Source organism: Schistocerca piceifrons, chromosome X (genome assembly GCF_021461385.2).
Source record: "Schistocerca piceifrons isolate TAMUIC-IGC-003096 chromosome X, iqSchPice1.1, whole genome shotgun sequence".
NCBI lineage: Eukaryota > Metazoa > Arthropoda > Insecta > Orthoptera > Acrididae > Schistocerca > Schistocerca piceifrons.
This window is the reverse complement of record NC_060149.1, coordinates 482,071,992-482,085,895: the sequence shown is the minus strand read 5'-3', so window position 1 is coordinate 482,085,895 and position 13,904 is coordinate 482,071,992. Positions and strand designations below refer to the sequence as shown.

Below are 13,904 nucleotides of genomic sequence, written 5' to 3'. Positions count from 1 at the left end.
GATTAGTCCTGTCTGTTGCATTTACTATTGTGGTTTATGTGATCGTTGAAACAAGAAAATGTTGGAAAAGGGGTGAAGGTAGTGTTTCCTGAATAAATAAAAAGCTAAGAGCTGAAGGAAAACCATATGAGAAAAATACGGAAGTTACTGTACCTCAAAAACAACCAACACTAAGACTTTTGTGAAGAACTTTTTGTGGTGTTTTAAGCTAACCAATGTTTAGATCATATTAGGTTATGTTTGACTTGGTTCCTGGACTATAGTAGACCTACTAACTGTGCAGAGTAGCAAACAAACAGGTTATTCATGGCAGTCACAAATTATTTAATGCCTCTAATTCCATTGTTTGTTTGTTGTAGGTTCCATACCAATGCCGCTATCAGTGTAGAGACATTTCATTGGAACACATATTAAACATATTCAGTCAGTTCTATGAACCAGGTTATAATGTTAAGCAAAACTCTTATTTGATGGAAAACATAAGTGTACGCAATGGTAGAAGAAGGTGACATGGTTCTTATGAAGAACCCAAGGAGAATCACAGACAGGCTAGTGTTTTTTATACAGTTCCTGATGACGAAGGCAGACATTTTCTAGTTTGCAAAAAGCCTTTCTGGAAATACACAAAATTACCAGGCAAAGAGTGGAAACCTTGGTAAAATCAGAAAAGAGTGGTGATGTTACCTACACTGAACATAGGGGAAACAAAAACAAAGAAAGGAAACATACAGCTGCTGATGTAAAATGCATTGTTGAACACATCAAAAATTTCCCCAAGGACGAAAGCTATTACACAAGGGCTAAAAGCTCCCTTCTATTTTCAAGCCAAGATTTAAATTACAGCAGAATGTATGAGACTTTTGTTACACTTTATCCAAACACAAACATTAGCTATTTATGCTACAAACAAGTATTGAAAAAACTCTTTCCCAAACTGAGATTTCACTGCCCAAGGAAAGATACCTGTAATGCATGTGATCTGCTTAAAAGTAAAATGTTGAATGATTCAACCAATGGAGCTGTACATCATACTTCACTAGAATTTCATCATAGACAAGCTGAAAGAGCTAGAGAAGAGATGAAGTGTGATCATGTATATTTTACCACTCCTACACGTGATACATGCTCAGTATCCATACATTTAAACAGGTTTTCTCTTTGCCAACATTGTCACACTGCCAAATGTATTATTTACATCAACTTTCTTGTTACAATTTGGGATTGGATATGGCAGATAACAATAAAGATTTTATGTTTCTTTGGCACGAGGGCATGAGTGGCAGGGGAGGCAACAAAATAGTGAGCTGCATGCTAAGAGGGATTAAAAGTAAAATTTCCCAGAAAAAAAGTTAATAGTGTGGTCTGACAACAGCTGTGGCCAAAACAAAAATCCAGTGGTATTGTTCTTATGGATATACTTTGTTTTTAATGATTTCTTTGACAAAGTTCACCACAAGTATGTTGTCTCTGTACACTCATACTTAACCTGTGAACGTGACTTTGCTCTAATTGAAAAAAGAAAAATAATAGAGAAACATGAAGTTCCTTCGGATCTTGTGAGACTTTTGTGTAATGCCAATAGCAAAACTCCTTTTCTAACCAGTATGATGAATGATGGTGATCTTTATGACTTCTCCGAAGTACCTAAAGAACACCTCATCACAAAAAGTTAGAAATTTCCAAGGCCATTTGGCTCAAAGTTTCCAAAACCAACCCAGGAAAAATGTTTACAAAAAAGACAGTCAATGAAGTTGAAATGTGGATGCAAATGAATGTATTCAAAAAAGGTGTGGAGATGGAAACCATAAAAGGCTTAGATCTACCCCAGCTTGAACTAACAGCCAGACTGAAAACTTAGAAGGAGGAGGACTTAAAAAAGATGATACCTTATCTCAAACAAGAAAACAAACTGTTTTACCAAAATCTGACTGAGTAAACACAGAAGCTGTTTATAGACTGTAACATTGTAATATCTCATTTATAAAATAGTGGTAAATTAAAAGAAAATGTAACTTTTTAAACTTTGTAAAAGGTATTTATTTTTAAATAAAACTTGTAAGAACACAGTAACATGCTTGATTTTGTCTTTATTCTTTAACTAGTTTGTTTGCTAACACAGCACTTCTGTAGACGAAACTGACTTTTCATAATAACATAGTTATTATAGAAATACTGTAAACAGTAATTTCCAGATTTTTATAATAGTAAAATTATTATTACTATCCTCCCCACACCCCTTCATTTACGGATATAAGTGGTGGACTTAACCAGGTTTTTATATTAGAGAGGTTGGCACATAGCCCTGTTCTTGTTGTGTTCCATTAACAATTTTTGTTGTTGTTGTTAAATGTTTTACAATAACTTAACTCTAAAAATGTTTGTAGATTAACTATCTTCATTTGTTCAGGCTATAAAAAAATACGGATATCAAAAAGGAATGCTTTCTGGACTATCTTTGTTGCAATTTCTGCAAAACAGCAGTTGTGGCACTTACTATGGATTTTATGTTTAGTCAGCAATTGTGTTAAATTTGTTTTTGTTCCATGACATATCCCCATAAGTCAATAATATGTTGTTCAAATTTGATGTAATTCTGAGTCGTGGTTCTCTTCCTACAGTGTTCTGAAACTGGAACTTTAAATATCATCAAACACCCACCCACACACACACCCACACCCACAGATATATATATATATATATATAGGTTGCCATGAGTTCATGGAAGTTTTGAGATTTGGGATTGTGTCTAGGACGCATGAAATGAAGGGTGGTTGAAAACTGTACACACTAGTGGTTTCAGGGTGAAAATCTCTTCTTAAAACAATTTATTGTTTACTTTTTGCCACTTTTTTCTTGTATTCATTGTTTACTACGATAATAAAGTTTAATTTTGTGAAAAATTTATTTATTTATTTGTATTGTAAAAAGGTTGCCTTTGAAGACAGGAACAAAGACGTCAGTTATATGTGGTAAACTGTGAGAAAATCATGGCAGAATGAATTTAGTTTGGAAAGGCACCAGAGAAAATACATCATTTAATTGAGTTATGACAGTAACAGTGACACTTCAACTATGATAGCAAAAAGGGACATGTCAGTATGGTTCATCCACTGTCACCCCAGAAATAATGCGTAGGTGGATTCAGTTGAATTTTGAAGTTTGCAGATTACAATGGAAAGTAGCTGCATAGCAAAATTATGTCATTGCATGTTTTGATACTTTCATAAGAAGACCATTGTTACTAACTGAATCTGAATGAAGTTTATCCCAGCGAATTAAGCCTCATTTTTTTAGTATATAGGGTGTTACAAAAAGGTACGGCCAAACTTTCAGGAAACATTCCTCACACACAAAGAAAGAAAATATGTTATGTGGACATGTGTCCGGAAATGCTTACTTTCCATGTTAGAGCTCATTTTATTACTTCTCTTCAAATCACGTTAATCATGGAATGGAAACACACAGCAACAGAACGTACCAGCGTGACTTCAAACACTTTGTTACAGGAAATGTTCAAAATGTCCTCCGTTAGCAAGGATACATGCATCCACCCTCCGTCGCATGAAATCCCTGATGCACTGATGCAGCCCTGGAGAATGGCGTATTGTATCACAGCCGCCCACAATATGAGCACGAAGAGTCTCTACATTTGGTACCGGGGTTGCGTAGACAAGAGCTTTCAAATGCCCCCATAAATGAAAGTCAAGAGGGTTGAGGTCAGGAGAGCGTGGAGGCCATGGAATTGGTCCACCTCTACCAATCCATCGGTCACCGAATCTGTTGTTGAGAAGTGTACGAACACTTCGACTGAAATGTGCAGGAGCTCTATCGTGCATGAACCACATGTTGTGTCATACTTGTAAAGGCACATGTTCTAGCAGCACAGGTAGAGTATCCTGTATGAAATCATGATAACGTGCTCCATTGAGTGTAGGTGGAAGAACATGGAGCCCAATCAAGACATCACCAACAATGCCTGCCCAAACGTTCACAGAAAATCTGTGTTGATGACGTGATTGCACAATTGCGTGCTGATTCTCTTCAGCCCACACATGTTGATTGTGAAAATTTACAATTTGATCACATTGGAATGAAGCCTAATCCGTAAAGAGAACATTTGCACTGAAATGAGGATTGACACATTGTTGGATGAACCATTCACAGAAGTGTACCCGTGGAGGCCAATCAGCTGCTGATAGTGCCTGCACATGCTGTACATGGTACAAAAACAACTGGTTCTCCCATAGCACTCTCCATACAGTGATGTGGTCAATGTTACCTTATACAGTAGCAACTTCTCTGACGCTGACATTAGGGTTATCGTCAACTGCACGAAGAATTGCCTCGTCCATTGCAGGTGTCCTCGTCATTCTAGGTCTTCCCCAGTCGCGAGTCATGTTCCGTGCTCCCTAAGAAGCCGATCAATTGCTTCGATCGTCTTCCTGTCAGGACACATTCATTCTGGAAATCTGTCTCGATACAAACATACCACGCCACGGCTATTGCCCCATGCTAATCCATACATCAAATGGGCATCTGCCAACTCCGCATTCGTAAACATTGCACTGACTGCAAAACCATGTTCATGATGAACACTAACCTGTTGATGCTATGTACTGATGTGCTTGATGCTAGTACTGTGGAGCAGTGAGTCACATGTCAACATCAACACAAGCACCGAAGTCAACATTACCTTCCTTCAATTGGGCTAACTGCCGGTGAATAGAGGAAGTACAGTACATACTGACGAAACTAAAATGAGCTCTAACATGGAAATTAAGCATTTCCGAACACATGTCCACATAACATCTTTTCTTTATTTGTGTGTGAGGAATGTTTCCTGAAAGTTTGGCCATACCTTTTTGTAACAGCCTGTAGATGTTGCAGCAATGAAGTAGTGATTTTTGTATCAATAGTTTTCATCCCCCCAATTGCATTAGGCTTATGTAAGTTGACTCACTTTGATTAACACACATTATTTTTAATTTTTTGGTATATTAGAAATAGGTAGATTGATCAACAAATGTAATAATAATACGATACTTATAAGTCTTATGATTTGTGTCTCATAATGAAAATAAATGAATAACAGCTTAGCTCAAAGTGAAAATGGAGCATTGGGCATCACATTTAACTCAAATGATTTTGTGTTACAGTTATCTAACAGAGTTCTGGTTGGAACCAGATGAAAATATAATTGTTTTGCACATTTATTCAGCCAGTGTATAACTGCTAATAATATTTCTTGTATATAGGGTGAATCATCTAAAACTTGCACTGCAGATATTGTGGAAATGGAAAGCACTATTGATGTGCAGTTTTCACACAATTGATTGGTAGTCAGGGGCTCATACTGTTTGCCAATAAACAGATTGTAATACCACTTAGAATGTGTGTTTTTTGTGCAAACATACACTTTTTTAAATTGACGTGCTTATTGACATTAACTAACTAGAATTATACTATGTCAGTGGTGTTTGTTGCATGAGTCTTGTGTGAAACATTTATGAGATATTATGTTCATACCATTAAACCTGCGTAGTTGCTAGGTATGATGTTATGTTTGCTTACCAAAAAATGGCTCTGAGCACTGAGGTCATCAGTCCCCTAGAACTTAGAACTACTTAAAACTAACTAACCTAAGGACATCACACACATCCAAGCCCGAGGCAGGATTCGAACCTGCAACCGTATCAGTTGCGTGGTTTCAGACTGTAACACCTAAAACCGCTCGGCCACTCCAGCTGGCGTTTGCTTACAGTGTGCTTGTCTGTTCCTTGAGGGCATTGTGACTTCCAAGTCAGATACTGTATGACAGTCCAAGCAGTAGATCATGAGTGGACAATGGGATTTACCAATGCAGAAAAAGTTGAAATGCTCATATTGTATGGAGAGTGTAGGAAGAATGCAGTTTGTTCTTGTACAGCACGATATCCCAGTATACATCAACCATCTCCACAAGTTTTTATCAATCTCTTCAATCAGTTATGTGAAAGTCGTCCTGTAACTCCTAGATAATGTGACAAAAGGAAACAAGTGGTGACAGAAGAGTGGAAAATTAGTGTTCTTACTGCTGTTGCAGTTGATCCACATGTTAACTCCCATATATTTGTATGAGGAAGTGACATGATTCAGGCAAGTGTCCTATGCATTCTCTATCAAAATAGGTTCCCTCCCTATCACATGCCATTCCACCAAGAGCTGTATGGAAATGATTGTGAGAATTGTGTTAACTTCTGTACGTAGGCATTAAGACAGGAGACTCCAGCTGTATAATGTATCTTGTTTAGTGATGAAGCCACATTTGTCAGTGATGGCCAGTTAAATCACCAAAACATGCACTATTGGCTTGCTGACAATCCCCATTGGCTTCATCAGATGGAATGCTAACATCCATGGAGTGCAAGCGTTTGGTGTGGGACAGTGAACCATCAGCTCATAGGCCTATTTCTCACAGACTGAAGGCTGAAGGCACACTATTACAGCCTCCTAACAGATCATCTTCCATTGAGGCTAGATGTTTGTCTGCAGACTAGGAGGAACCTGTGGTACCAACATGATCGCTGCCCAGCCCATCGTGCATGAAGTACTACAGATGTTTTTACTAATTGTTTCCAGATTATTGGGCTGGATGCAGAGAAGCTGTACCATGGCCAGCACATGCCGCAGATTTGATGCCTGTAGACTTTCTCTATGGGGAAAGCTGAAAGACAATGTATACAAGGACATACCAACTACACTCAGTGGGGGAGTGATGTATTACTGCAGCCTGCTCAGACATCTCCACTGAAATGCTAGCACATGTGCAGCAGTCATTCCATACCACACAGGAAGTGTGTATTGCCACTGCTGGTGGTCATTTTGAACACAACCTGTGATGATCAGTTGTCTCATCACTGATCAGAACCCACAAAATTAGTGTATACAGTTGTGTTGTTCTTTTGTGTGTGCTACCACAGGTATTGTACAAGTGTCAGTGTGGGTACTTTCCAAAATACAATACCTCACAAATGATTTGCACTATAATGCTGCAGCAAACACAACTGACATTCTAATTTAGCCAACTTTTAGTCTGTTAATGTCAAAAGGCATTGTTACATTTACAAAAGTGCATGTTAGCACAAAAAATACACGTTCTAAGTATCATTACAATCTGTTGATTAGCTAATAATACAAGTATAATGCTACCGTTCCTTTCAGTGAAAACTGCACATCAACAGTACTTTCCACTTGCACAATATCTGCAGTGCATGTTTTAGGTGATTCATCCTGTATATACATAGGTATTACTATGACAATAACTTTACGATGTTATCATAAAGTGATACTTAAAATAAGAAAAAGACGACCACTCAACTATAGCAGACTAATGTGTGATGCATAGACACACATGCCAGAAAATTGTGTTCACTAGCTTTCGAGCTCTGGCTCTTTTTCTAGTAAATGGTACACATTCACACACACAACCAAACAGACTCCCAGATACTCACTGTCATGGCTGTGGTGACATTCACTACAGACATTGTCCATAGCTGGATTAATCTGAATTTTTGTATTTTACAGATTAAAATGGAAAGTGGCTGCATGGCAGAATTATATTTCATAAGTGTTGATGTTTTAATAAGAAGACTGTTGCCAGTAACATATAAAGTGGTGTAGTTTTTCGTGAAAAATCTGAACATGATCTTTGCAGCTGGTAACTGGTTTACAGATTTTACAAAATTACAAGTAACATTATTGGGTATGGTGAGTGATTTGACACTAAATAACAACTGCTAAATTCAGATGTAATTGTTAATGCTGTCAATCATGCTTTTGCAGTCAAAATCCAAAAGATTTTTATTTTGTAAGATCACTTATCATTGTCATTTATACAAGGGATGATAGAAAAGTAATGCACAATAATTTTATTATTAAAAAGTTTAATAGGAAACAAGACAAAAAGAAACACAAATGAACTCACATCTTTCACCTACTTTTCTACATAGTCACCAATGTTCTCAACCCATTTCTCCCTTTGTGGTACCATTTTCAGTATGCCCTGTTCATAGAAGTCTGTTTTGTTGGAGTATAGCCATCTGCATACTGCTGATTTCATTTCCACATCTGTCACAAGGTGTTGGCCAGCCAGGATCTTTTTTTTTTAATGTTTGTCATGAAGGGCAAAGTGCAACTTAACCAAAGTTTTAATGTAGGCTTTAGCATTCACAGCGGTTCCTTGTCCAGCAAAGTCCACCAATAAAACACCATGCATATCCCAGAACACTGTTACATGCAATTTTCTAACACATTGAATCACTCTGAACTTTTTTTCGTACTGGGGAATCAGCATGTTTCCATTCCATAGATGCCCGCTTGGTTTCAGGTAGGTAGTGGTATGCTCATGACTGATCACTAGTGATGATTCCTTTCAGAAAATCGTGCTCTTCTGTGGTGTAATGTGTTAAGTGATCCAAGTTTGCCATCGTTTGCAGGCACTAACCACAGTGTCCTCAGTGGCTCCGACATCCTGTGGGTTTCCAGCTCTTACCAGCCACTCAGAGTGTGGTGAATCGCTAAGGTTCACACAGCCCTCTTGGAAGAATGCACACCATTTGGAGCCATTGCTATGGTCCATACAGTTGTCCCCATACATGCCACATGTGTCCCTGTGAATTTCACCTGGTTTGTGCCTTTTGGCCCATAGATCTAGAACTACACTTCGCATCTTCACAAGTTGATGACAATAATAGGCACAACATGTTTGTTTTGTAGTTCAGGTTTCTCTCACTAGGGCTGCACTTGAAAACAAAATACCCTCTGTAGCACAAATTTTAAACTATGTTGTCACAAAATTTCAGCATTCTAGTTGCAATACTAGAGGATAAAAAATTATTGTGCATTACTTCCTGATCAACCACTATAGTTTTCCACTCTCATTCTCAGCCAACAAACATTGCTCCATTTGTCAGAGGGTATTTTCACACTGAGCAATTTGTTAACTCTGGTGTAATTTTTATTCACATAGTGTGACACAAAGTTGTCAGCTCTTATGCTAAAGCTGTCATAAAATTTACAGTTTACCTAAATTTATTACTGTTTTCTTGGGCTGTGGTAGAATGTAGATGCTCTTCATCTGAAGCATATTATCTTTTGTCATAGTTACTGTTTTAGTGTTTCATTTGTTGAGCAGTGTCACTAATGGAATGATAAAATTCATCAAATATTTTACTTACCAAAGTTTGTATTTAAATTTGAATTATCTGTATCTTCATTTCTGTTTCTCTGACCTTATATGGAGCAATCATTTCACAATAACATTAGAGATATGTGAGGGATTCTGAATACCTTGGCTAATGTAAGACACTGTCTGAAATTTATAGCTACTTTGGAAAAAGTTTTAATGTTAATTTTATCAGAATCAAACTGATTCAGTGCAGGAATACAGTTTAGAACCGCAAAAGACATTTATGCTTCCTATTAAGTTTGGCAGAGCGGTATCAGTTGCCTTATTGTTAAGAGTTACAACAGATGATAGAGTTTAGTCATGAATGAATATTTGAGGTGTTCATTAGATCATGTATACACTGCAAAATTTTTCTGACAGATTAAAACTCTGTGGTAATCCAGGACCTGAACACAGAACCTTGCTGTTAATGGGCAATACTCCAACCAAATTGAGCTATCCATGCATGATTCACAGCCCTCCCACACATCTTCAATTGAACCAGTACCTCTCTCATATTTTTAAAACTTCATAGAAGCTCTCTTGCCTACTCTGCTGAACTCACCCACTTGGATGAAGGGATAACATGAACAAATGGTTTAACTACAGGTTTTGGACCAAATTCCAATCTAAACACAGTTTAAATCTATAAGGAACTTTCATCAAAATAGTGCACACTGAATTGCAGAATGAGAGATTCATTTGGGAAATTTTTAGATGTCACAGAAACATAATAAATATATTTTAAAAATATTACCAGGTTGCTCACTGCTTTTCTTAATTTCTACCACATCTCCTTAGATATAGTACCTACAGCATTTCAGTAGTGAATTAATAAAATTACTCACCTTGTGCCAGCCAGAAACATCCAGGAAAGTGTCTTTTGGTACTGTATCATTTGATGGAATTGTGAAGTAACCTCTATAAAAATAAGGTTCTGAAGACACCTCTGTTGCTGCATCTAACTGTTGAACAGCTGATATATTACTGAGAGGAAATCCAGTGATATTCCAGTTGGTAAGAAGGTATCCACTTAAAGTGACATTTGACACCAAGCCCTGAAATTTAAACAATATTGTTCTGATTACAATGATTGACATGCTTTTTAGCTAGCTTCAATTTTGTTTCATATTTATATCAATAATTTTATATGTATATGTGTTTCAAAGAAAGTTTTCATGGGGTATTAATGCATTAATGTTTGTATGACTACTACTAAAGTGGTAAAATATAAAGTGGTGACCAATTCAAAGTTTGTGTTAACTCCCCCTACCCAAACACCCAAACAATCACACACACACACACACACACACACTCACACACACACACACACACACACACACACACACACACACACTGTCTCTGGTGCATTCTCTCTGGTGTTTTGGCTGAAATTTCATTTTTGAAATGTATATCTGGAGTTGGTCCAAACAAATACTGCTCACCACATCTTTCACGCAGTTCCCAGTGTAATGGAAAGCTCCTATTTGTCTCATTTTACAAACAAAATTACTTTTAAAGCTGACTTTACATGCCTTTTCTATAGAACAGGGCCAAAGTAATCTAGTGCAATATTTATTTTGTTGATATATATTAACATGGACAGTAAAACAGTAAGAGCATCCAGTACACAAACAGTGACTGAGTAGCACTGCTGCATGGCACCTGCAGACAGTGTGGGGCAGTATGGCATGAAAGTTGCTGTTGGAGTACCAGATATTCTTCATGTTTTACAGTCCCTGTTAATAGACATTGATAAAATTAATATCATACTAGACTTATTTGGGAGTGCTCTATTAAATGGGCACATAAAACTCCACTTTAAAGCTAATTTTGTTTGTAATGAGAAATTAAACTGACACTTTCTGTTTAAACTGGCCATCACATGAAACATATGATGAGCAGTATTTGTTTGGGCCAACTCTATCCACAAATTACAAAAACAACATTGTTACTGCTAGATGGCTCTCCATCCTAGATAAAATGCTCACCCTCCCTAAAAAGAAACCCTTGAGGAAGATTACCAGGTTGGTTGCACCAATAATCACACCCATTTAGCAATAGTTCATTTATTAACCTTAACACATACAAGGATCACAAAGAACTGAACTGAACATGGTGGAACAGCCAAAGATAATTTTTAGAGTCCAAAGATGAATGCATATCGATGTTGGTATCAATTTCATTGGTGCCACACCCTCAATTCAATCAGAAATTACATTTGATACCCCACATTATCATATTTTTGTTAGTAAGTGTTGATGTGATACAAAGTAAAATGGTTTTTAGGAGTTAAGAGGAGTCTGAGATGATGAATTTTGAATTTCCCTGATAACTCCATAGAAGGTGCTATTTGCACTATGGTGTTGTTTCCTTACGGGACTCTGCAGGTGTGTCTGTTGAATGAGACTCGCTTGGTTATTGTGTTTTGTTGGGAACAGAAGCTTGTGTGGACACTGTTTTTGTAAAAATTTTCCCTATGATTTAAATAAGTTACATGTAAGTAATACTTTTATAATAATGAATATTAGCTGATTCTTCTTACACCTTATAAATTTACTGATGTGTTAACAACAGTTTAATGAAATTATTCTCTAAGGATTTATACATGTTTAAGTCTGTATACAAAATGTCTGCTGCAGTTAAGATGATGAATTATGCAGAGGCTAATATGGTGAATTTGTCTTCTTACTCACCTCTCTCTGTTGCTTTGCTTCTAATTCCTTTGTTATGTATAGTCCTGTTATTTTGATTACAAAGCTATGTAATAAACATGAGGAAGCATATACAAGGAGGACAGAAATGGAGCAAGAAATAAATGAAAGAGGCAATGCAGCTTGTAAGAAGCAGAAACCCTGTTAATGGTGCCACTAGGAATTTCAGCCTACCTGAAGCTACTTTAGGTCGCTACATATAAAAACATACTTATGAAGTAAGATCTGCTTTTATTTATATTTAAATATATTTGAAAATCTCATTTCAGATTAATATTTCATCTATTTATTTTTTATTGCAAGTACAATTACAATAAAGTCTTTGTCATTTAATTTTTCAAAACTCTCACTGTGGACCTAATAATACACACTGCTTATTTCATTTCAGGCTTTGCCCCAAAATGCAGACAGGTTTTGATATACATTTAATGATGGCCAGTTACAAGAATTTGAGCAATATATCATTAATTTGGACAGAAGAGCTTTTGGACTGATGAATGAATTTTCTATGATTATGATGAATTTAAGAACATAGAGCACAGTTTTAGCTAAGCTAAAAAGATGACTGGGAGAGATTTTATTCAAAATGTCATGACATGGTTCAAGTTTTCTTTTCATAAACCAGAACATATGTTGACAATGAGATTGGCTTCATTTAATAAGGTGAATGTATAGGGATTCTTTGAAGTATACAGAGAAATAAGAACAAATTACTAATTTGACACCCACCAGATTTTTAATGTTGATGAAACAGGGTGTTCAGTAGTTCTCACAAAGGTACCATCAGTATTGAGCCCTATTGGCAAAAGAAAGCCAATTGAGGTTTCCTCTGCTGAGAAGGGAACAAATTTCAGCATTGGTTTCCATGTTAGTGCCACAGGTCAGTTCGTACCTCCATTTTTTAGTTACACTATGTGGTCAAAAGTATCTGGACAAACTCAAAAACATACATTTTTCATATTAGGTGCATTGTGCTGCCACCTACTGCCAGGTACTCCATATCAGCAACCTCAGTAGTCATTAGTCACCGTGAGAGAGAAGAATGTTGCACTCTGCAAAACTCACGGATTTTGAACATGCTCAGGTGATTGGGTGTCACTTGTGTCATATGTCTGTACATGAGACTTCCACACTCCAAAACATTCCCTAGGTTCACTGTTTCCAATGTGATAGTGAATTGGAAACATGAAGGGACATAAACAGCACAAAAGCGTACAGGCTGACCTTGTCTGTTGACAAACAGGGACCACCAACAGTTGAAGAGGGTCATAATGTGTAATAGGCAGACATCTATCCAGACCATAACACAGGAAATCCAAACTGCATCACGATCCACTGCAAATACTATGACAGATAGGAGGAAGCTGCTCATAAGCCACACATCACACAGGTAAATGCCAAACAATGCCTCACTTGGTGTAAGGAGCATAAACATTGCATGATTGAACAGTGGAAAAATGTTGTGTGGAATGACGAATCACAGTATACAACGTGGTGATCTGATGTCAGGGTGTGGGTATGGCGAATGCCTGGTGAATGCCATCTGCCAGCATGTGTAGTGCCAACAATGAAATTAAGAAGCAGCGGTGTTATGGTGTGGTCATGTTTTTCATGGAGAGGGCTTGCATCCCTTCTTGTTTTCCATGGCACTATCACAATACAGGCCTACATTGATGTTTTAAGCACCTTCATGCTTCCCACTGTTGAAGAGCAATTCAGGGATGGCAACTGCGTCTTTCAATATGATCAAGCACCTCTTCATAATGCACAGCCCGTGGTGGAGTGGTTACATGACAGTAACATCCCTGTAATGGACTGGCCTGCACAGAGTCCTGACCTGAAACCTATAGAATGCCTTTGGGATGTTTTGGAATGCCAACTTTGTGCCAGGCCTCACCGACTGACATTGATACCTCTCCTCAGTGCAGCACTCTGTGAAGAATGGGCTGTCATTCCCCAAGAAACCTTTCAGGACCTGATTGAAC

General features: G+C 37.4%; 1 protein-coding gene across 1 annotated transcript in view; it reads right to left on the bottom strand.

Annotated features, from left to right (window-relative positions):
• Positions 1-13,904, bottom strand: part of LOC124722062 (beta-galactosidase-like) — a 305,764-nt gene that overhangs the window by 20,005 nt on the left and 271,855 nt on the right. The window contains exon 11 of the mRNA XM_047247258.1: positions 10,054-10,263. Coding sequence (XP_047103214.1) covers positions 10,054-10,263 — 210 coding nt within the window. The remainder of the gene's footprint in view (positions 1-10,053; positions 10,264-13,904) is intronic.